General features: G+C 46.2%; 2 protein-coding genes and 1 pseudogene across 6 annotated transcripts; 1 reads left to right on the top strand and 2 right to left on the bottom strand.

Moving 5' to 3' along the window:
• The first annotated feature begins 174 nt into the window (after positions 1-174).
• Loxl3 (lysyl oxidase like 3) lies at positions 175-20,947 on the top strand. 5 transcript variants are annotated; one of them, XM_021258257.2, is made up of 14 exons: positions 175-306; positions 1,120-2,076; positions 3,487-3,650; positions 4,252-4,466; positions 17,509-17,725; positions 17,950-18,130; positions 18,269-18,423; positions 18,671-18,838; positions 18,952-19,114; positions 19,308-19,551; positions 19,656-19,771; positions 19,850-19,986; positions 20,088-20,199; positions 20,392-20,947. In XM_021258257.2, exons 2-14 carry the CDS (start codon positions 1,767-1,769, stop codon positions 20,463-20,465), a joined length of 2,256 nt encoding a protein of 751 aa, XP_021113916.1. In that variant the 5' UTR covers positions 175-306; positions 1,120-1,766; the 3' UTR covers positions 20,466-20,947. The 5 variants fall into 5 exon arrangements, with proteins under 5 accessions (XP_021113916.1, XP_004844723.1, XP_021113918.1 ...); XM_004844666.4 differs by having other exon boundaries at positions 181-306; positions 1,665-2,076; positions 19,311-19,551; XM_021258259.2 differs by having other exon boundaries at positions 183-306; positions 1,545-2,076.
• Positions 6,015-6,447, bottom strand: LOC101726111 (elongin-C pseudogene; annotated as a pseudogene).
• Htra2 (HtrA serine peptidase 2) lies at positions 20,889-24,218 on the bottom strand. Its single transcript, XM_004844663.4, has 8 exons — positions 23,538-24,218; positions 23,250-23,454; positions 22,968-23,162; positions 22,700-22,732; positions 22,376-22,481; positions 22,087-22,156; positions 21,347-21,442; positions 20,889-21,247 (listed from the first exon to the last, which is right to left on the bottom strand). Exons 1-8 carry the CDS (start codon positions 24,029-24,031, stop codon positions 21,082-21,084), a joined length of 1,365 nt encoding a protein of 454 aa, XP_004844720.1. The 5' UTR covers positions 24,032-24,218; the 3' UTR covers positions 20,889-21,081.
• Between the last annotated feature and the right edge of the window lie 36 nt (positions 24,219-24,254).

Genomic DNA, 24,254 nt, shown 5'->3' on the forward strand with positions numbered 1-24,254 from the left:
CCTCCAACCTGCGGGCAAAGAAAGCTTCATTGAGCCGGAGGGTCGGGAAGGGGGGAGGTGGCGCTGCCGTGACCAGCTCCACGGGGGAGGGGAGGACCTAGAGGAGAGGAGGAAACTGGCCAGCGGAGGAATGGAGCGAGAAAGCGGAATGTGGGAGGGCTCAAGGGGACGTGGGAGGGACGAACCGAGAGGGGGGAGAAAGGGGGGGTCCAGTCTCCCCTGGCCGAGCACTTTTTTTGGAAGTCCTAGGACTAATCTCCAGGATCAGGACTCTTCTCCCAGCCCCTAGGGCCCTGACCGCCAAAGGTAGGGGAGTCACACTGCCGCCAGAGGAAGGGGAGCTGGGGATGCAGAGGATGGAGGAGGGAGGAGGGAAAAGGGGTGGTCAGGGATGGAGTCGGGGAAGCCAACCAACTGAGAGTTTTATTATTGTCAGAGGAGAGTGAGACACGGAAGTGTGAAGAGAGAAGCAGATATTGGGGTTCGGGGAGCTGTAGGATGTTCCATATAAGGCTGTGGGAGGGCCCAAGGCTGGGGACCCCTTCGTGAGGCCCTACCCCTGGACTCCCAAGCCACAATGTCCCCAGAACAAAGCTGTCTTGTTAAGCTGTTTGTTGGGGGAAGCATGTTCAGAGGGCCCCCTCGCTAGAGAGGGGCTGTTCTCAGCCCTGGCCAGAGAAGGCCTTGGCTGATGAGCCGATAATGATAGGGAGCCCTAGCCTGCAGGAGACAACCCCACCCCATTCACTCCCTGCCCAGCATGAGGCCTAGCCCTTCAGGCCCCTTGACCCTGCAAAGCATCTGAGAGCTTGAGTGCAGTGGCTTCTCCATGCACTCCTTGGTGTCTACCCTCCCCTTCTGGGACTCTGCCCAGATAGGGCTCCCTTTCAGGGTCTCGTAGGCCCCCTTGCCTGCGTCTCTCCACAATCAGTACAGCTGTCTGTCATCTAGCTGGCTAAATGGAGTCATCTAGTTATCTCTCCCAGGTCTGCTCATCAGCTCTTGCTGGTCTGCCTTCACTTGTATTCTGCTCTCCCCCCTTCTCCCTCTTGCTCCTCAATACATGTTCTTGGTTCTTTCACTACCACCTTCTATCCATCTTCAACATGTCTCTCCCAGCCTCTGTTTTTATCCCTTCATTCCCACAGTCTCCCTTCCTCTCACATCCTGTCTGTCTGGTTCTTGTTCTCTATGTCTCTTCTTAGTCTCTATCTTGACCATTCTCCAACGCTTGGTCCCTAACCTCTGCCATTTTCATCTTTGGGTCTCTCAAACTGCTGAGTGGGGGTGAATGGAGCTGAAGATGGCAGAACTAGCTGGATGTGGTTGTGCACACCTGTAATTTCAACACCTGGGAAGCTGATGGAAAAGAATTGTCACAAGTTCAAGGCCAGCCTGGGCTACATAGTGAGTTCAAGGCCAGTCTGGGCTATATAGCAAGACCCTGTCTCAAAAAAACAAAAACAACAACAAAAATGACAGAACTAGGGGAGGACGTTGTGGGACATAACTGTTAATTATAAAATTTTTATTATTTACAAAAGGAAAAGGAGAGCCCCCTCCCTACCCCCAATCTGGGTTTCTAAAGCTATGCCTCTTTGACTTTGCGTCTCTGCCCTCATTTAGTGTGTGTTTCTCTTTCTGTCATTGTCTGTTGGTCTCAGATCTCTCTCATTCTCTTCTCTCTCACTAGAGCGCTCGCTCGCTCGCTCGCTCTCTCTCTCTCTCTCTCTCTCTTTCTCTCTCTCTCTCTCTCCTTCCCTGCCATGAGATTTGTCAGTGTTTGCCTGTGGAGCCCATGGGGGCTGCTGCTGTGCCAGCTGAGCCGGTGCTTGGGGTCTCCATCTCCCTCCACGGCCCCTGACAAGAAGATGGGAAGCCAGGGGCTGCGGTTCCGGCTGGCTGGCTTCCCTAGGAAGCCCTACGAGGGTCGAGTGGAAATACAGCGAGCTGGTGAATGGGGCACCATCTGTGATGATGACTTCACACTGCAGGCAGCCCATGTCCTCTGCCGGGAGCTGGGCTTCACAGAAGCCACAGGTTGGACCCACAGTGCCAAATATGGCCCTGGAACAGGTGAGCAATGCTCCAGGCATAGCCTAGGTATTACCTAATTTCACCCTAACTTCAAAGAGAGAGAGAACAGCAGGATGATATAGCCACAGGGACATGGGACATCAAAAACAGCCAGTGTCAAATAAACCAACCAACATAGTTACTTCCACAGCTTTGTGACCTTAAGTTCATTATGTGAGCCTCAGATGCACCATATGCACGAAGTCTAGTTGATCTCTAAGTTCTTTTCTGCTACAAAAATATGGTTCAACAAAGCTATGCACAAGGGCATTCCAGATACAGGTGACTCCTTATGATTAAAATACAGTTGGTTTCAAGGGAATCTGAGAACAGGTAAATAATGTCTGAATGTCCCAAAGCCAGAAGGCAACACAGATACCATAGCTAACAAAATCAGATTACAGACCAGAGAGTAAACTAACAAGCTGGAAACAACTTAGGATAAGTTTGGGGGTACAGGAGGTGCTTAAGTGATGTGCTCACTGAAATTCTGACACCACATGGACCCACTCTAGGAATGATGGACAGAAGTGGCTACAGCCATTTCCCATTAACTAGACCACCTCTGGAATAAAATGTCATTTGTAGATGCTACATTTTAAGAGGGACAGTAGAGAGCAGCTGTCTCTTTCCAGGGAGAGCTGCTCAGATGTGAAAGATTCAAAAACCAAGTTTCAGAAGGGATAGCTGAATAAATAAGAGGTTTGTTACAAAAAGAAAAAGCCTCAGACTGCAGTTACATGATGGTTCTCTTCAAATATGGGAAGGACAGTCATGTGACTGAGGTTTTTTTCTGGATGGCATCAAAGTCTAAACTTTTGAGATTCCTCCCAATTCTGAAAGGAAGTCAGTGATATTCAATATGGTCCAGGCAGAAAGAACAAAAGACTACATGGCAGCACAGTAAGGATGAGCATGTGGGAGAATGTCATGGTGAAGTGAAAGAATCTTAGATTTCCAAGTCTTATAGACAGGCAAAGTCCTAAGCCCCTAGTGGCTGTGTTGTCTTAGGCAAGTTACTTCTCTGAAACCCATTCTATTTATATAAAAAGGTCTTCTGGCAGCCCTGTTCTAAGAATGATTAAGAGTACACACCATGGCAGACTGTCTGGCACACAATAGGTACTTTATTAGTTATCATTGAATGAGTAAGGACTGATCAGAACTTCATTGTTGATTCTTGGTTTTTTTATTTATCCTATTAAATTCTTAAGTATCACCAGATCACCAATTTTCCATCAATTTTATGTCCCCTTCCCTCTTCCTCTCCAGGGTTTCTTGTACCTTCTCCACTCCTTTTCCTACCAGGCTCTTGGGATCATTATCATGACCAACTGTGAGGCCCCCAAGTATTACTTCCCTTATCCTCCCTCCCCAAGCTTCTCTATCCCTCCATGTCGCCTTCCTTAGGCCGCATCTGGCTGGACAACCTGAGCTGCCGTGGGACTGAGCAGAGTGTGACTGAATGTGCCTCCCGGGGCTGGGGGAATAGTGACTGTACCCATGATGAGGACTCTGGGGTCATCTGCAAGGACCAGCGCCTCCCAGGCTTCTCGGACTCCAATATCATCGAGGTCTGCAGTACATGCATGAATGCATGAACACACTCACTCTACCCAGGATGGTCAGTCAAAAGGGCTGTAAGGGTGGCTAAATGTGGTTAGAGAAGATATTCGAAGGTAGGAAATCCCACAGGCCCTAATGGGATACTGTAGTCTTGGAAGAGGGGATCAAATGACAGATTATAAATCCAAGGATTTTTTCCTTCAGTATTACCACTCAAGTTACTAAACTTGGCATAAGCCTCTCCACCTTCATTCCCGGTCACCCCAAGGGGCATCCAGTGCCCTCTCTGCATGTGTTCGTGCTCTCCTGGAACATCTTCCTCCTCCTTCAAAGCCACTTTTTCTGTAATGTGCTCCCCCTTGCTCTGGGCATAGTTCTGTCTTTCCCACCCACCCTTGACCATGTCTACAAGCACAGCATAACTCCATTCCCAGCTACAGGAGAGCCCACACACCCCAGACTGACAGGGAGCATAAATCTTCCTCAGCCCTGCCTCAGTCCCATCCCACCCCTGGGTTTACAGAAAGCACATTCAGTGTTCTTTAAGGATAACAGAACATGTGAGAGGTGCTACTGGGATATCTTCCCTACTTTTGGTCCCATCCCCAGGTGGAGCATCACCTGCAAGTAGAGGAGGTGCGACTTAGACCAGCCGTTGGGTGGGGTAGGCGACCCCTACCTGTGACTGAGGGTTTGGTTGAAGTCAGGCTTCCTGATGGCTGGTTGAAAGTGTGTGACAAAGGCTGGAGCCCCCACAACAGCCACGTGATCTGCGGGATGCTGGGCTTCCCCGGTGAGAAGAAGGTCAACATGGCCTTCTACAGGTGAGGAGCTGTGCGTGCTGACTGCGGCGGACAAGGTTTGGAGGTGTTCATGGAGGAATGGTGTTAAGAGACCTTTGAAAGGGTCGGGGGAATGGGGGGGTTCTGGAATAGTGGGTAAATAGGGAAGCTGTTGGGAAGCTGGAGAGTTAGGAAGTTGTATGTGACCATAAAGTGTGAATCCCCCTAGAGGGATCCGAAATGGGGTCTGCGGGGTTCCCATTCTCTCCTGTGGGAGCTGGACTGGGCGCCAAGCGGCAGGTCGTGCTTCTGCGCACGTGACGTCAGCAGTGGGCAGGCAGATTCTCCAGCAAGCTAGTTCTGAGCTTCTGGGTGTGGCCCAGGGTCTAAGGGACGGTGATGGGCCCAAACAGTTGTCGCGTCGTTGTGGTCTCCCCCCCACCCCCCAGGCCGTTCAGATCCGGGAGGTGCCTGAGAGCTCTGGGAAAGACAGGCTGGGTCTTCGACCTGTGCTGCCCGCCAGGGGCATCAGTGAGCACGAACACTCTGGACTGGGGTTGAGGGGTCTTTAGAACATCCTTTGGCCCAGGCTCCCAAGCCTGGTTTACACACTGGCCTCCAGTGTGGCTTGTACTTAGAATGGCTCCCTTACCCTGGAGCATCTAATTTGGTCATTTTGAGAAACAGCCTTTTGGAGCCAGGCAAATATTTGGACATCTTTCTACTTACTGTCTCTCTGTAGTTTCCTATTTTGCAAGCCAGAAATACTCATTTTCTTCAGCTCATCCTTAGGTCAGTTTTGCTGAAAGGCTTCTTGACATCTGGACTTTCTACTGAGCACACTACATATGGTCTGGCCTGCAGGGTGCAGTAAAATGCACATCTTTGATTAAAGTGTGCCTCCAGTTTGCTCTGCTTTTCAATCAGGCAGTATCCTAGTGCTCATATTGAACGTGTACTGTAATCACCTAAAGGCAATTCCAATCTTCACTTTTCTTTAATACTGATAGCCTTTTTGAACCTAAACATATAGTGAGTTTGCACTATTAAATTTGTTTTGGTTTTTTTGTTTTGGTTTTTTTACACTTAAACAATACTGCAGTTTATAAAAAACACATTTAAGAAAAACTCTTATTCTTTTAGTTATAAAAAATGTTTTGACTAAGTTATAAACATGTTTATCATGTAATTATTTGCATAACTCTAGAAATACTATCAGCAGCTATGATGAGAACTTTAAAGAAAAACACTAAAAACATAAAAATACTTAGCCCCATCATTTACTTGTAGAACATGTTCATTTATGCCTACATTCAGCATTTGCTATATCGTCATCATTCTAATTTAAAAGTTACATCCAAAAGATAAGGCAAAACCACCTACGAATTGGCATATCTGTTTATTTTTGTTTGTGAAAATGTCCTTAATTTGCTGATGTGGCAAACAAATTTCAACAGATTGCTATGCAAAAAAACAAGATGATCTGCTTTGCAATTAACTTTACAATTCAATTGCATACAGGCAACATGCTTTATATGAAAAAATTAGTAACTGAACTACAAGTATTAAATACTGAAAAATTAAGTTTATTATAATTTATTTTATTTAACAATCTAGGAAGTTCGCAGCCATCAGCAGTTCCAGTGCTATTTCAGGTGCAATGGGAAATTCGGGAATCTCAGTGAAGCTGTTAGTGTACCGAACCTTGTAGGTAAAATACATGCAAACTTTTGAAAGCACATGTGAAGTGATCTCTAAAATTGCCCTCATTGGTTTTGTTATCAGCAAACTGACCTGGGCCACTAAACATGGCTTTTATTGTTCCTGATGTTAGTGCATGTTCTCTTTTTACAATAAATTCATGACCATCAGAAGATATCAATTTGACATACATAGCATCAGGGCCTTCATGGCCACCATAGGTTTTCTCCTCACCATCCATTATGTTCTTATATAATTTTACTTTGGTTCCACAGGAACTTTAGTAGTTTCCTGGTGAGGCGGGGACTCACAGAGTCTACCACTAACTCTAAATTTGTTTGGTTTTTTTTGGTACCGGGGATTGAACTCAGGTCCTTGCGCTTACGCAGCAGGTGGTGAAACCACTGAGCTAAATCCCTGGCCCTAAATTTGTTTTAATACATCATTTAAAAGTCATTTAAAAAGCCATCATGATCCCACGAGATCATCTTGAGTCTTGACATGATTTTCCATCTGTCATCCATGCCAACCTCCTATGATGAACGGACAAGAGAGCTATGCCCTCCACCTTCTTCAGAATAACTGTAAAAATCATTGTTAAAATGCTTAAAACCAAAGTCTAACATAACACTTCCTGCAAAAATTTTCTCCAGGCTTGCTCCCCACCTCTAATCATTAGTTGTGAAGATATAATTTTCCACCGTCTGGGAAAAAAACAGAACACAATAATGTAACCAATATCTTTCTATCTTATATATAATAAAATCATAGGAGATTTTGTTAGTCTTTGCTAAAATCCAGATACACTGTTCACAACCATATCCAACCCTCCAATTTAGTACTCTCATTACAAAAGGACATCATAGTTTAGCATATGGTAATTGAAATCCATTTATGTCTCTAAGGATTACTATATTTTTTTCCTAAATGCTCACAAACTTTTTATTCAATAATTTATTCTTGAATACTACTTATCTGTAGATTGAAGAATCTTTATTCTTCTCTCTCTTTCTCTCTGTCTTTCTCTGAAAATCAATACATTATCTAATCACTAGTCTTTTCCATATTTGTTCAAATTTTCGTTTATTTGAAAGTTCTTTCAGCCCCAAGGAGTATACTTTATCTGGCCTGGAAACTGAAACCATTTTAAAATAGCTGTGTGCTGTGTTTGCTTACTGTCATCCACATTGGGGTTGTACTTCTTTCTCTGTACCTGTTCTTTACCTTTCCTAATCCAAACTCTGGATTCAGAATGATTAGTAAGATTTAATGCAGATGTTCATCATTTAATGGCCAATTTCTATTCTTGCAACTAGGTCATTAAATGAATTGGTCACTAAATGAGGAATTTCATATAATATGTACATTACAATGTTTAGAACAAAGAAATGGTCAGAGGAAACTCCAACTTGATAACTCTGCTTTTATTTCCATAACTCTCACATGCAGTACTGTAATGTATAATAGAACATAAAGCTACAGTACTGTACTATACAGTACAATAAGCAAAAATTACAGTACTGTGTAAACAAGGTGTTCTGTACAAAAAAGACCTTGAGGCTCCATCAAAAATATGTACAGAACTGTACCATAAAAAAGATGGGTTGTAAGTGGAACAGTCATTAAATAGGTGGGTTGTTAAACAAAGAGTATCTTTAGGGTTATTCCAAGTGAAGATGATAGCATGAAAAAGGTCTAGAGTCATTCATCCAACATTTGCTTATTGAGACCCTACTGACCCCCAGGTACTGTTGTAGACACCAAGGATTCAATAGTGAACACAACACAAAAATCCCTGCTCTGGTAGGCTAAGGGAGAATCAGGAAATAAGTAAAATGTAAGGATGGTAAAAAGTGCAATGGATAGGGCGGGAGGGTTTAGCTCAGTGGTGCCGCCGCCTGCCTCGAAAGTGCAAGGTCCCAAGTTCGATCCCTGGTACCAAAAAAAAATAGTGCAATGGATAAAAATAAACCAGGAAAGGGGTAAAGAAGTAGGACTGAGACTGCAGTTTTAAGTAGAGTGGTCAGGGAAGGGCTCTTTAGGGCTCTTTGAGGAAAAAGATCACCTATGAAAAGGTGCTGGTGTGCACGTGTGTGTGTGTGTGTGTGTGTGTGTGTGTGTATCTATGTCTGTATGGTGTTGGGGGAGAAGCCATTCTTCTCATTCTCCAGGAGGCCACTGTGGCTGAAGCTGAGTGAACAAAGGAGAAAAGGGTAGAAGATGTGCCATCCGACATGATAGGGAAAAGAGGGTGAGCCACACACAGTAGGACCTTTGGGGAGATTGGCTTTTACTCTGTGAAATAGGAACCTTTGGAGGGTTTTGACCAGAGATGTGACATCTGGCTTCCATTTTCTTTAGTTGTTTTTGTTTTTTGAGACAGAGTCTCACTGTATAGTTCAGGCTGGCCTTGAACTCATGTAGCTCAGGCTGGCCTGGAACTAGAGGCAGTCCTCCTGCCTTTACCTCCCAAGTGCTGGGACTAACAGGCATGCACCACCACACCCAGCCTGACTTCCATTTTTAATGTATTACTTTGGCTGCTTTGTTAAAGACAGATTGTAGGAGCTGGGATGTGATTGTGCACACCAGTAATCCCAGCACTCTGGTGGCTGAGGCAGGAAGATCACAAGTTCAAGCCCAGCCTGGGCAATTTAGCAACTTAGTGAGACCCTGTCTCAAAAATTAAAAATAAAAGACTAGGAATGTAGCTAAGTGTGAAAATCCTGGGTTCAATCCCCAGTACTCGGGGAGGGGGGGGGGAAGTCAAGGTGACTCTTTAAGGGGTTATTATCTCTTAAAAGCCAAATAGAGAAAATGAAAGGTGATGGTGACAAGTGAAAGTGGTGAAAAATAATCAAATTCTGTGTATAGTTGAAGGGCTGACAGGATTTGCTGATGGATTCAGTGTGGAGAGAAAAAGAGGAGTTAAGAATCATCCCAAGGTTTTTGGCCACAGCTAAATATACAGTAGGCCTCCTCTGATAAAGAAGTCAGTTAGTGGAGCATGTTTTGTGTGGAGACGGGTGTGGGGTGAAGGTTAGGAACTTGTCTTTAGATAGAGCTGTTAAATTTGAAGGTCTTAAGGACTGGGGATATGGTTCAGTAGTTGAGTGCTTAGAGCACTTGCCTAAAGTGTATAAGGACGTGGGTTTGATCCCCAGCACCATTAAAAAAAAACTTTTTTGAGGTTCTTTAGGATATTGAAATGGTGAGGCTAATCATAGGCAATTGGATACATGACTCTAGAGTTAAGTTCAGTAAAAGTATCTGAAGTCCTGGGCTAAGACTGTAGCTCAGTGGTATAGCATTTGCCTGGCATGCCCAAGGTACTGGGTTGGATCCCCAGCACTGAAAAAGGAAAGGGAAAAACCCAAGGACTGAACATTGGAGATCTTAAATTTTCAGAAGTCAGAAAGATAAGGTGAAATGCAATTAGGTGAGGTAGGAAGGAAACTAGAAGAGTTTGGTGGCCTAGAAGCCAAGAAAAGGGCTTGGAGAATAAGAGATTGATTGACTGAGTCAGTGCTGCCAATGGATCTAAAAGCATGAGGACCAAAAATGAGCACTGGATTCAGTAATGTGAAAGTCATTATTGACCCTGACAGAGATAATGAACAGGACATATTTAGACAATAGTAAGTGTACAAGAGTAGAAGGTTTATATTGAGAAGCAGTGGAAAAAAGATCTGAATGGATAGGGGCCAAAAATGGAACATTTTTAATGCCATATCTGAGAGTTTTATCTTTGTCTTATCTTTTAAAAGTTAACAGTAATGGGCCAGGGATTTAGCTCAGTGGTTCCACCACCTGCCTTGCAAGCACAAGGTCCCAAGTTTGATCCCCAGTACCAAAAAAAAAAAAAAAAAGTTAACAGTGAAAGTATTTGTGTGGGCAATAATAAGTTAAGGCCAGTGTTTTGTTTTGTTTTTTAAGGCCAGCATTTTTTAAAGTTTGCTTGGTAGTAATAAGTGGGGAGAAAAGCGTCTAGATGCAGTAAATTAAGAGTTTATTATAAAAATGAAACTTATTAGGAGGGTGACAACAAAGATGGATGGGAATGACTAGATGTAGAAAGACTAATAGAATATAGAAAATGAGAGAAGAGACACCTAAAATGATTCTGAAACTGTCTGGGAGAATGAGGCATTTCTGAGCTTCAAGTCAATAGTTCTAAGAGATTGGTCATGCTTGGGAAGTTAGAGGCTTAGTAATTGTCCTTGGACATGCACAATCTTAAATAATTTTCATAAGGCAGGAATATTTGCTGTGCATATGGAATCTAATAATGAATCTTGGACCTGAAGGCAAAGGAAGGAAACATACTAAAGCACAAAGGTCATTCTCTCATGTAAGAGATTACAGATGGGAGATGTTATAGCTCTTCTTTCTCAGGTCAAGTCAGCCAGGGAGCATTCTCATAGGAAATACAATTATGAAAGATATTCAAGATAAACAACTCTGTCCTCCTTTGAGGGAAAAAGTTGATCCACTATCTTTACAGGAAGTCAGTGAGATTTAAGGAATGAAAAAATCAGAGCCTGATTTATTTATAATTTTTTAACTTGTCTTGGTAGTCCACCCAAGAGCACATGAAAGTCATAGAATTTTATAAGAGGAAAAGAATGTATAAATAATAAAACTATTTACTGCTTTTGAAAAGGGAGTGAAATTGAGGCTTTAAGAGCTTCAGTGCCATTTAAGAAGTCACTCTTTGGTTCATTTCAATTAGACAGATATTTATTGAATGTCTCCAATTTGCCAAGCATGGTACAAGGTGCTGAGAATACAAAGGTAAATAAATTATAAGAGAGGTAATTAGGTACCAGGTCATAGGAGACCTTATGGGCCACATTAAGTTCATGGGAAGCCACTAAAGTGTTCAGGTGAGGAAGGAGCTGTGAGTTGACATGATCAGCTTTGTGGCTCCAAAGATTATTTTGACTGCATTTCTGAGAAGAGTCTGGAGAAGACCAAGAGTGACTGGATTGGAGAACTATTTAAGAAGTAAAATTCACAAGTCTTGGTTATTGATTTACTTTGGGAGCCAAGGAAGGGAGAAGTCAAGGTTGATTCCTAGGTTTCTGGAGTGGATTTTGTGGAGAGAAAATTGTGCTTTTATTTTTGGACCCACATTATATTTTAGATGACTAAGATATCTAAACAGAACCACAAAGAACGTAGTGAAATAAACAAGGTTGGGTGTGAATGAGACCATATAAAGAGAAGACCATGAGGGAGACCATGGAATGAGAAGAAATGAATGCCTAAGACAGAGCTCCAAAAATTCAAATGACTAGACAGACAAGGAGCCTGCAAAGAAGACAAAGAAAAAGTAAGCAGAATTGGGAATAAAACCTGGCTGTTGTGATGTTATGGCCAAAGAGAGAAGGCAGCAGAGTCAAATGCTGACTTGAAAATGAAGATGAAGACTGAAAAATGTCTGCTGGATTTAACAACACAGAAGTTAAAGCAGACTGTTGGGCATAGTGGTGCATGCCTGTAATCCCAGCACTTGGGAGACTGAGGCAGGCAGATCACTGCAAATTTGAGGTCAGCCTGGGCTACATAGTGAGGTCAAGGTCAGCCTGAACTGCAGAGCAAAATTCTGTCTAAAAAAAAAAAAAAAGGTTACTACTCCAGAGTCATAGGTATGGAAAACCAGAGGGAGTAGTTTAGCAGAGTGGAGAAAGAGAATATAGAAATGGTATATACTAGGGGCCAGGGATTTAGCTCAGTGGTTTTGCCACCTGCTGCGCAAGTGCAAGGACCCAAGTTCGATCCCCGGTACCAAAAAAAAAAAAAAAAAAGAAATGGTATATACTGGCAACTCTTAAAAAAATTTTCCTCTGAAGAACAGAGATGTAGGGTAGAAGGGGTGTGTGTGTGTGTGTGTGTGTGTGTGTGCATGTGCGTGTGTGCGTGCGTGCGTGCGTGCGTGCATGGGTATAAGAAAGATTTACATGTATTTAAAAGGATTCAGTGGGCCGGGGATTTAGCTCAGTGATTCCACCGCCTGCCCTGCAAGCACAAGGACCCGAGTTCGATCCTCAGTACCAAAAAAAAAAATAAATAAAGGATTCAGTTGAGATGAAGTTGTGCATGAGAGATGTAAGATTGTAAAGGATGAAAGTCAGAAATATTAGAGGGGAGTGGCCTTCAAGAAGAGAGACAGTTGGAAAGAATGAGAAGTTGTGCAGAAGTAGGTAGGTTTTCATGTTTGATGGCTGAAGGAAGATGGGAGAAACAAGCACATCTGTGAATAAAGAAATGTATACCAAGACAAATATCAGCACTGGCCCTAAATAAGGACCAGATACTTTATTCTTTTATATACTTGTGCAATATACACACTGTCTTAATTATTTTTCTCATTACTGAGACAAAATACCCAACACCCAAAGTTAAAGAAGGAAAGGTTTATTGTAGCTCAGTTTGTAGAGGTTTCAGTTCATAGTTGGCTGGCTCCAAGGCAGGGTGGCATGGCAGAGGGGCATCACAGAAGAGAAATAGCTCATGGCAAGCAGAAGGCAGCAAAGTAGCAAAGAACCACAACATCAGCCTGCCTCTCTCTTTTATCCCTTCCAGGCTACCCACCCTTTGAGTGGTGCCATCCACACCCAGGGTAGGCCTTCCCATTATCCACACTCAGAACTATGCCAAATCAATCTAATCACACACCTAATTCCAGCATCACACACCCTAGATCCAGCCAACTCTGAAAAGCCCCACCTATGACCACATGAGGCTTGAGGGAGAACATCTAGATACACACACATCTAATATTTATAAAATGAAAAATTCCAAACTATACACACACACACACACACACACGCACGCACACACACCCACACCCCTTATAGGTCCTTAATTTAAGGAAGAGATGATGTTGGTGTCATAGTGCTGGTTGATCAAACCTATAACCTCACGTTCTAGGCAAGTGTTCTACCACTGAGCTATATCCCCAGCCCATGAGGTACTTCCAAGTTTCCAGATAATATTAAATTTTTCTGAGTACTACTCCAGTGATCTTTCTGGGTTTGTTGGTCAAAGAAACTGCCACATGTATTTCCCTTTAGACATTTTTGAGAAAAAGTCATTTGGAGAAAAAAATTTTCACATCATATTAGTAAAATGAAATGTTCTAAATTCTTAGTAATGTCTACAGAAAGGGACCTGAGAGCTGTAGACTCTTTGATAGAAATGGTGGACATTCTGGATGTTTTGACAAAAAGACCAATTAAATACATTCTCAGGAAGACACTGGGGCAGGAAAAACTAACCCATTTAAAAAGCACATACTAGGGCCAGGGATTTAGCTTAGTGGTTCCGCTGCCTGCCTTGCAAGCGCAAGGACCCGAGTTCAATCCCTGGTACCAAAAAATAAAATAAATAAAATAAAATAAAAAGCACACACTAAAATCCTAGTGCAATTTTTACAAAGTATACTATGTTGAAATATGACTCCTCAAGAGAAACAACCAAGGAGGAACATGGTCAGAAAAGGATAAATTAAATGATAACAGAGAACTCCATAAACTTACAAGACATAGAAGTATTATCTTCATCATAAATAGATGGACAGGACAAAGAAGGGGCAAAATTACAGTTTTAAAAATTAAAAGAAAAATGAAAAGAAAAACAGATCTGGTTTCTGTTTCTGTTATTAGACTTAAAGAAGCCTCTCAAAGAATTAAAGAAGTCAATTATTTAAGCCAATCAAAAGAAACAAGGTTTGGGCTGGGGATTTAGCTCAGTGGTTCTGCCGCCTGCCTCGCATGCACAAGGTCTCAAGTTCAATCAGTACCAAAAAAAAAAAAAGAAAGAAAGAAGGTTTATCTCCCTAGATGTAAATTTGGGAAATGAGCTCAGTTTGTGACTGACCAAAGCATCTGGGATTGAAATTTAAGCAGGAAGGGTACTCCCCATTCAAACCAAGTTAAATATTTTCAGATATCCACCCTTGGTCCTTGGTCCTGGTCCAGCGATCTCAGGCCTGGACAATGTGAGTGAGAGGTCTTTCTTGGAAACAGCATCCAAGAAAAAAAGGAAAATACAGCCTCCCTAGGTCTGATCCAAGCTAGTTCTCTGTCTTAGCCTGGTCAGACTGGCAATTCTAATAATTATAACACCCTTTCCTTTATCCCTCTCCTGAAGTTTACCAAAAACATCCAGATCCAGGAGTCCTCATTCTCCATCTGCCTTAGTCTAATCTCTGAGGATCCTGGTATTTGGATGTATCTGTCCTGAGTCCGTGGCCTTCACTGCTGTTCACCTACTTGCTCATGTGTTTATGTGGGCAAACAGGTGTGGTGGATAGGACTCAAGGAATACCTGATGATATATTATCCTGCCATCAGAAACCCTTCTGCCTGCTGGGAAAGAAATCTTGCCCCTGGTCTTGGCTGCACCAGTCTTTTCCACTTGGTTCTACACTGATTTTGACTACTATTATCTTATCCTCACAGAAAGTTGAGGAAGCGAGCGGCCAAAGCCTCGGCCCGACACCCCAAATCCCTTGGAAGGTAATGGGGCAAGAGCCCCGGGACCTCCTGCTTGCCCCTGAGGGCCCAGGAGGTGGATGGATGGATGGCAGCCTATCCATGTCCATCCCAGAACCCAAGCTAATGAATTAGGCGTGTGACTCGGAAAATGGCCATTCCTGGGGGAGGGAAGGGAGGTAGGCATGAGGATGGGCAAGCTTTGATCTTAGGAAATGGGAAGAAATAACGTAGGAACAGCTGAGGACAAACCTCCCATCTGTATACTTCCCCCAAATTCATGGACTGCAGCTTCCACCACCTGTACTCCTCCTCCCCCAACTCCCTTCCTCCCTTAGTTTACCCACATTTTCATTCTTTCTCCTCCCTTGACCTTTCCTCTGACCTCCTCTCCTCTCCTCTCCACTGCTTGGGTTTCCATAACCAGATTTCCCATCACTCACTGAATACAGAGAACAACCTGAAGTCCTGCGATATACACACTCCCATGGTGTGCAGCAGCCAGCGTATGCAGGAAATTCTGCCACCCTTCACTTTCCCCTTCCCACACTTTGTATGAAGGATCCTTACCAGAAACAGAAAAATAACCCTCTATCTTTCCTAGGCCATATACCTAACCACTAGCCCCGCCATCTTTCTCCTTTTTGCAGACCAATCACCAAGCTTAAAGTCAAACCCAAATCCCGAGTGGGCAGGGGGCCAATCAAGAGGTAAATGATGTTGGGGCTGGGTGGAGAGGTAAGGGAGTGAGGAGTCATGAAGTTGGGGAAGTTGGACTGTGGTCAGGGGGCTTAAAAAGACACCTGTTTGCCTAACAAAGGAGCAGAAGCTGTGAGAAAATACCTTCCAGATTTTTAATAGAAATTTTAAGTATGACAGACCCTATGTTAGTCTCTGGGGAATTATGCTCGTCGGATTTTTGGTTTTATTCCACAGGCTTATCTTCCTTCACTTGAGTTCTAGTAAGATGATCTGGCACCTTTCTCCTTCAGACTCCATACTACACTAAGGTTATATTTGCCTAAGGGACCAGTGATCCCATCCTATCTTTATTTGATTCATTTTTAAAATAAGTGTTACCCATTTGCCTGAGGCAGAGTGAGAGTCACAGTCCCCTTTGGTGCCTTTCCAGGGATAAAGTGAAAAGCACAGTCCCTGCCTCTCTGGCTCAGTCTACACAATTAGGCTCCCTGTTCCATAATTTTCCTCCTGGGCTCTTTCAGAGCTCAAGGGAATGGGAATCTTTCAACCTTTCTATCTAACTTGTTTCCAAAAGGCAGTTTGCATATTAAAAGTCTGCTAGATGACTTCTTCAGCAGTGACTGAGGTTCAGAAAATTCATCCCTTTCTATTGTCCTCTCTTCTCCTCAGCAAATTCCAGATCACCCAGTGGTATCCTGGCCCTCACTTCCCAGCTTCTCCCTTTGGTGGCTGGCTGCAAAGGAACTCAGAATTTAAGGATGTTCTTGCAGTGTCCTTCTGATTTAGGGTCATCTTTGCCCAACCTGGCCATACTCTGGCCTTCCCTGACCCTCACTTTACAGCATACTCTGCTGGTTTTATTAGTCATAGAGGAAGGAAAGGAAGGAGTTTAGAAGATAGATAGATAGATGTCTTTTTTCCTGGGATGCTCTCTCTGACTTTTATTTTCAGCAAAACAAAATTCTGGGTGAGTACCTGATCTCTTTGATCTTCAGGATCCATTTATCCTGAGTTTCCAAAAGTATTCTGTAAAATCTCCAGGCTCCTTTTCAGGTTTTGTTTACTAAAAGTAACTTTTCCTTCTCCATCTGTCTTCCTAGCCACTGGTTTCAAATTGTTATATTCCTCCCTTCCTCTGACAAGTGATAGGGCACAGTACTACAATAATTCACCACCAGATCCCACCAATGCCAAGTCTCATGTGCTTCCTTTCTCTCTGGGCTCCACCCTGCTGTTTTGGCAAGAGAGCGTTTCTCTTCTATACACACCTTGCTGCAATCTCTCATTCCCCTGGTATCCATGAACAAGTCCCTTCCTTCTGTCAAGTCTCTCTTTGCAATGTCTCCAGGATTTAACATCTCTAGTTCAGTCCCATTTTCTTGCCCAAATGGCTGTAGGACATTGTTAGGTTGAAATTGCAGAAGCATGAACCAAATCACTTCAACAACTCAGCTCCAGTCCTGGGTTGTCTTTTCCATTTTGTTACTCACATTCACTTTCCTTTCGGGCCACGCAGTCCCTCCAGCTTTTGTCTGTCCTGCATTCATACATCCCTTGCGTACACCAGCACCATACCTTCTGATGGTTAGCACCTGGTCTGTTCTTTCTGCAACTGCCCATCATACTTTATCCTCAAGGTTTCTCACCTGGACTCCCCAGTAGCATCTGAGAAGCCACTGAGAACTAAGACTTCCTCTGTCCTTTGCATCTGGACTTGTTTAGTTATTTCAGTCTCAGGATAATAAAAATGTCTGAATAAAAAATAATAATAATAAATAAATAAATAAATAAATAGGTCTGCTCAATTGGCAGCTCAGGCTTCCTGTTTGTGTCAGGCAGTCCTTCCTGACCATCTCTTCCAGCTGAGTAGTCCTGGCTTCCCATTCAATTTGCATAACAGCCTTAGCCTCAGCCTCCTTTAGAGCCAACAGCCTGAAACTACTAGGAACACGGTTTCATCAGGCAAGACTGGCCATCCTCCTCCTAGGGGAGTTGAGCTCTTTCAGCCTACATACACAACAATCCCTTTATCTCTTTCAAGGGAAATGTAAGAAGGGGAAGAAGAGGGGTAAGTGGGCATGAGAGGATGGGGACATGGTAGAGGCATGGGCTGGTGAATTGTGGGGCAGGGAAGCAGAAGCATTGTTTTACCCTATTGCATCTCACTCCTGTGCCCTCAGGTTGCTGGCCCAGCGGCAGCAACACTCCTTTGGTCTGCATGAAGTGGCATGTGTGGGCACAGAGGCCCACCTCTCCCTCTGTTCCCTGGAGTTCTATCGTGCCAATGACACCACCAGATGTCCTGGGGGGGCCCCTGTGGTTGTGAGCTGTGTGGCCGGCCCTCTCTACTCCATGTCCAGTGGCCAGAAGAAGCAACAGTCAAAGCCTCAGGGGGAGGTATGTGAGAGACTCACTATGACCTTTCCCACCCCAACAGAACTCCTGGCCTGCCCACCCCCTTACTAAGCACAGCCCTGACCTTTGAGGACAGAAAGGAACCTCCCTCGGGGGTGGGCCACATACCTGACACACCCACTTCCTCCCACCAAAATCCTTTATCTCCCAGGTCTGCTTAGCCCTCCTGGGTATTAACCTCTGCTGGGCACACCTCTCTTCTATAGGCCCTAGTGCGTCTGAAGGGCGGTGCCCATCCTGGAGAGGGCCGAGTGGAAGTCCTGAAGGCTGGCACATGGGGCACAGTCTGTGACCGCAAGTGGGACCTGCAGGCAGCGAGTGTGGTGTGTCGAGAACTGGGCTTTGGCAGTGCTCGAGAGGCTTTGACTGGCGCCCGCATGGGGCAGGGTGAGGGGCAAGGAGATAAGAGATGGCACAGGCGGGAGGAGGCTCACACTCCTCTAGAGTAAATCCCTGGAAAAGTAAGGAGTCCCTTGGGCCATGAAGCTGTAATTACACCCTGCTGAGCCATGACTTCTGGCCTAGGCATGGGTGCCATCCACTTGAGTGAAGTTCGATGTTCTGGCCAGGAGTCCTCCCTCTGGAAATGCCCTTCCAAGAACATCACTGCTGAGGACTGTTCTCACAGCCAGGATGCTGGGGTCCGATGCAACCTGCCCTACACTGGTGTGGATACCAAGGTCAGTCATACTTTCCACATTGGCTCAGGCCTCCATCTCTCATTCTATCCAGCCCTAACCTCCAGTGAATAGCCTGATAGTCCCCAGTACACTGTCCCAGCCCCCTACTGTCCCAAAGCTCCCACCTGCCCCCACCACTTGCTAGCCCTTTACATGCCTCTGAATCACTCTTTTTGCCACATTCCTGCTACAGACTCTCACCACACCAAAAAGCTTCTCTGAGTGCTTCCATTCTGTGTCACTACAGATTCGACTCAGTGGGGGCCGCAGCCGACATGAGGGGCGAGTCGAGGTGCAAATAGGGGGACCTGGGCGCCTCCACTGGGGCCTCATCTGTGGGGATGACTGGGGAACGCTGGAGGCCATGGTAGCCTGTAGGCAACTTGGTCTGGGCTATGCCAACCACGGCCTACAGGTAAGTAAAAAGGAGAGGAATGAAAGCCATTGTTTCAAAAGCCTGTGACTTGGGGAAAGGACTGCGGAAATGAATGCCTTGGCCCAGGAGGCTGTGCCTACTTATGTCTCCAGGAGACCTGGTATTGGGACTCAGGGAATATAACCGAGGTGGTGATGAGTGGCGTGCGCTGCACAGGGATGGAGCTATCCCTGGACCAGTGTGCCCATCATGGCACTCACATCACCTGCAAGAGGACAGGGACCCGCTTCACCGCTGGAGTCATCTGTTCTGAGAGTGAGTGAAGGGCAGGGGATAGCAAGCCAGGGAAGGCTCTAGGCCAATCTTTGGCAGGGAGAGAAGGGGCTGTCATCTGGCAGGGCACTTCTTCCCCATAGAAAGCAGTCTCACATCTAGGGAATGGAAGCACACCCTTCCATCCCTGCCCCTCAGCAGTGACATCTGTCACTCTCCTTCCTTTCTTATACAGCAGCCTCTGATCTACTGCTGCACTCTGCGCTGGTGCAGGAGACAGCCTATATTGAGGACCGGCCCCTACACATGCTGTACTGTGCTGCAGAGGAGAACTGCCTGGCCAGCTCCGCCCGCCTGGCCAACTGGCCTTATGGCCATCGACGTCTGCTCCGATTCTCTTCCCAGATCCACAATCTGGGACGAGCAGACTTCAGACCCAAGGCTGGGCGCCACTCCTGGGTGTGGCATGAGTGCCATGGGTGAGAGGGTAGAAGGGGTCAGAAAGAAAGCTAAGGCTACAGGGGATGGGACAGGCCTGCTGAGATCAGGGAAACAGGAATCCCCTTGCACCTTATCCCCACAGGCATTACCACAGTATGGACATCTTCACTCATTATGATATTCTGACCCCCAATGGCACCAAGGTGGCAGAAGGCCACAAAGCAAGTTTCTGTCTAGAAGACACTGAATGTCAGGAGGGTGAGTTGGGGCCTGGAATGGACTTTGGCATCTCCAAAGCACAGCCTTTCCTTTCACTGACACATGCTATCCCTTCAGATGTGTCCAAGAGGTACGAGTGTGCAAACTTTGGAGAGCAAGGCATCACTGTGGGCTGCTGGGATCTCTACAGGCATGACATCGACTGTCAGTGGATTGACATCACAGATGTGAAACCAGGAAACTACATTCTCCAGGTGCCTGCGGTCTGGTGCTTCCAGGTGGTGGGCAGGAGTCCTAAAGACACTTTGGGTTTGAGGGTTGCAGCTGGGTCAAGTGGCCATTCTCTCATTCACAGGTGGTCATCAACCCAAATTTTGAAGTAGCAGAAAGTGACTTCACTAACAACGCAATGAAGTGTAACTGCAAATACGATGGACATCGCATCTGGGTGCACAACTGCCACATTGGTATTTGATGGGAAGGGCAACAGGAGATTAGGGGCTGGGAGAGAAAGGCTTTCATTCTCTTTTCCCTAAGTGTCTTCCCACCCACTCCTAGACCTCTGTCTCTTCACTTCTACCCACCCTTCCCCACAATGGGTTTGGCTTCCTGCCTCTGTGCAGGTTATCACCCACACTGCCTGTCCATTCTGCCTACAGGTGATGCCTTCAGTGAAGAGGCCAATAGGAGGTTCGAGCGTTACCCTGGCCAGACTAGCAACCAGGTTGTCTAAAATGTCACCACCCTCCTCTTCAAACCACCACTGCCCCCCAGTAGCAGGGGTCTGAGGCTGCCATTACCTCAGGAGCTTACCATGGAACCCTTGATGGTAGCAGGCCCACCGCATTCATCCACCCATGGACTGTGGATATGGAAATGACAAGCAGAAGTTATTTTTTCCTAGACTGGTTGTTAGTATCTGTGCCACCATGGAGAATCTCTGTTCCTAGGCCCAGCGTGGAGCAGAGCACACTAATGAGCAGCAACTGACTAAATGCCCAGAACACCACATGGCAGCAGCTCATTTTCTTGAATATGAGGTCAGGATGGTCAGCTCCCACTATCTCCCTCAAGTTCAAAGGGAACACAGCTTTACCTCTAGTGTTCTGGTGGGGGAAAAGATCCAGCTCCCTTCCCCACGTGTTTGACTATAAGATGTTGCTAGGTATAATTTTATTTTATATAAAAAGTACTCTTGTGATTGTTCAGAGCCCAGGGATTGGTGCTGGTGGTTGGAGGGGCCTGCCCCCCACTGGTTCATTGAATCCTCTGCCCAGGTGCCCTCAGAACCTAGGCTAGGAAGGCAAGGAGGAAATCAGAGCAAGAGCCTCATACTCTTGCTAATCCAGTCATTCTGTAATCTCAGGGGTCACATATAAAGTCAGGGTTTCTGGTCCCCGCCGGATTCGCACTGCCAGCTGTGATTGGGTTCGAACAGCTTCATAAACATCTTCGGCATTTTGTACCAGCTGCTCCCCAATGGCCAAGATCACATCACCAGGCCGTAGACCAGCCCTACAGAGGATGAACAGAAACAAACGAGGGAGTACACAGCCCAGTTCAAGGACTCATGCATACTTCCCCTGCCCCACCTCACAGTAGTCTCTCTTTTACCTGTGTGCAGGGGAGCCCAGGATGACTTTATGGATGAGTACACCATGCTGAACATCAGGAAAGCTTGGTTCTCGAAGCTGTAGTTCAGCCAGGATGCTGAAAGGACACAGATCAACCTATTAGCTACACTCAGACACTCTCCCAATCTTGGGTTTACCTCAAGTCTCTCATCAACACACTGGTAAATGTGTGGCCAGGACACATACTAGGCACTAAAGGTACAAAGATAACTCACTTTCTGCCTTCTAGCAGTTAGAAAGTAGGATATGTATGTAAAAGAAAACTTAATTCCAAATGACACATAGTGTTAAATCAATAGTACTAGTATCATTCTAGAATCCTAGGAGAAGCTTTAAGAAGGGAGTAGAACTTAAGCTGCACCTAGAATGATGGGTCTGATATTAACTATATAAAACAAGAAGAGTATAAAGACATACGTGTGGGATATCAGGTTGGCTGAAACTATATTGCTGTGGGAAGTAACAGAAGCCAACTCTGGAAGATTGATTTAGTCAGGTGAAAAATGCCGGTAAGTGCCAGGATAATGAATTGAAAGCTTTGAATGAACAAGAATCAATTTGGTGATGGGGTGCAAGATGGAACATGCTCAGAAAGTCAAAATAATGAGAAGGAACAGCTCTTGCAGCTTATGTTAGATCAGGACAAGCAATAACAGAGCCTGACAGAGGAGCCTGTTGCTCATCACTGATTCTGCACATCACTACCACTAATGCTCATACCTGGGAGTAAGAGTTAGCATCATCACTCCAATGTAGCGGCGCTGGGATCCACTAATTCCAAACCAGGAATCTATGAAAGAGGGGCAATGAGCCCCCACCCTGCTACATCTTTCTTTCCCTTCCCTCTCCTCCCAATGAACACCCCCATGTCCCATCCACCACTTTAAAAGAACCCCTTGGGGGCGGGGGGTTAGCTCAGTGGTGGCGCTGCCTGCCTCGCAACGGCAAGGTCCTGAGTTCGATCCCTGGTACCAAAAAAAAGAACCCCTTTTCCCTCTACCACACTCACTTTTCTTTTCCCCACGACGTAGAAATTCTCTAAGGCGATCAGAGGGGATGGCAAAGGAGATTCCAGCTGTGACCTTCATAGTGTTCACTCCAATCACCTCACCATCCTGTAGGGATACAGCCCCCTGTCCCCTAGCCCAAACAGATAGCAGGGGATGGGACATCTGAACAAGAGTATCAGAAATTGTTGGAGAGAGCTGGCTGGATACTGGGAGATAGCAAACAAGGGACTCACTGAACAAAACTTTCTTGAAATTAGAGGAAACCCACCCTTCCCATACTGACCTGGGGCAGGGATTCTTAGAAGAAAAGATATCACACTCACCAGGTTAACTAGGGGACCTCCAGAGTTTCCAAACTGCAGGACAAGGAAAAAGCATGGCAGAGATCAGGGGATTCTAAGCCTGGGGGCATAACCAAGAACTAAGCACTTTTCCAGATTCTCTCCTTCACCAGCCCATAATTGAATGGTTACATTTTTGCAGCCCAACCTCAGTATAAATGCCCATCCAACACACATCAGTTGGTGCTGTAGCACACAGTACCTCTGCTCCCCCAAACTAGTTTGTCATTTTTCTCATATAAGAACATACGTCAATAGCTGCATCAGTCTGAATGTATTCCACATTGGTTTGGGGGAGTCCCAGGTCTCTGGCTGGACGCTGAGCAGAGCTGACAATGCCAGATGTGATCGTGTTCTGCAGCGCAAAGGGACTTCCCATAGCAACAACAAACTCGCCTTGTCGGACATCAGCTGAGCATCCCAGGGGCAGCGTGGGGAGAGGCTCCTAAGAAAAATGTGTACAAGAGACGTATCATCTGGAGATGTGAGCAAGTAAACTACTGCAACCAGACTTAGCCTACTGCGACCTCACCTTGGTCTGAATCCTCAGCGTGGCGATATCTGCCACAGGATCCACAGCTGTAACCATGGCCTCATATGTGTCGCCGCTAGGCAGCCTCACACGGACGCGGCGCCGATCAGCCACAACATGGGCGTTGGTAACGATGAGTCCATCAGCAGCCACCACGAATCCTGAGCCATTTGAGATAGGGACTTCACGACCCGAAAAAGGGTGCCTGGAATTGGGAAAGCACTGATAATATGAAGAAGCTTTCGCCCTCCGCCTGTAGTTTCCACGCCTCCCTGTCTATCCCATTACCGGTCCAGGATCTCGATATACACCACGGCAGGTGCAGTCTTCTCCACCACATCTGCAATGAAGTTGTACTGGCTCCGGGGAGAGGTGGGCGGAGGAGCAAGGACAGCGGCGAGGACAGGTGGAGGACTCCAACGCCAGCCCCACAGCAACAGCACTGCGCCCCCAAAACCCAGAGCCACCGCCAGCCACGAGCGCGGATGGGTTCCAGGGGTCCCCGACACCTCCTGGATCTGGGAATCTGGGGTCTCTGAAGTCAGTCGTGCCCGGGCCCAAGACGTCAAACATGCACGAGGTTCAGGGACCCCCAGAGACAACCGGGACTGGAGACTGGAGGTCCCATAAGTCCCCAGGGCCCGGGGGTAAGGAGTTCCTGACGTCAGCAAGGCCCGAAGGTCAGGGGTCAACAGGGGTCCCTTCCCGCAGAGAATGCCCCCCAAAGCCCGCCATCCCCGGAGGACCCAGCCGACACCCCGCCCCGCCCTCAGTGCAGCCATCCGCTCCACCTCGGCAGCCTCCTCGCCCGCCCAACTCGGAGGCGGTGCCCAGGACCCGAGCAGGCCGACAGCGTGACGCTGGGCACGCCGGAACCTGAAGTCCTCCAAAAGTGCATGCCGGGACCCAGGATTCCCAGGATCCAGCTCCGCCCCGTCCCATGAACGCTGGGAATTGTGGTCCCCACCGGACGCGAGTTCTCAGGCGGCCCCGGGGGCCGCAGGG

The sequence above is a fragment of the Heterocephalus glaber genome, unplaced genomic scaffold (genome assembly GCF_053883595.1).
Source record: "Heterocephalus glaber isolate CG9 unplaced genomic scaffold, H.glaber_assembly_v1.0 deba00000470, whole genome shotgun sequence".
Taxonomy (NCBI): domain Eukaryota; kingdom Metazoa; phylum Chordata; class Mammalia; order Rodentia; family Bathyergidae; genus Heterocephalus; species Heterocephalus glaber.

Excerpts from the sequence above, each read along its gene's own strand:
- Loxl3 (XM_021258257.2), top strand. The coding sequence starts at position 1,767 with ATGAGATTTGTCAGTGTTTGCCTGTGGAGCCCATGGGGGCTGCTGCTG. Across the intron at positions 18,131-18,268 it reads TGGCGCCCGCATGGGGCAGG|GCATGGGTGCCATCCACTTG; the intron begins GTGAGGGGCAAG and ends CTTCTGGCCTAG. Across the intron at positions 19,115-19,307 it reads TGGAGTCATCTGTTCTGAGA|CAGCCTCTGATCTACTGCTG; the intron begins GTGAGTGAAGGG and ends TTTCTTATACAG.
- Htra2 (XM_004844663.4), bottom strand. The coding sequence starts at position 24,031 with ATGGCTGCACTGAGGGCGGGGCGGGGTGTCGGCTGGGTCCTCCGGGGA. Across the intron at positions 23,163-23,249 it reads CGCTGAGGATTCAGACCAAG|GAGCCTCTCCCCACGCTGCC; the intron begins GTGAGGTCGCAG and ends CATTTTTCTTAG. Across the intron at positions 22,482-22,699 it reads GAGGTCCCCTAGTTAACCTG|GATGGTGAGGTGATTGGAGT; the intron begins GTGAGTGTGATA and ends GTATCCCTACAG.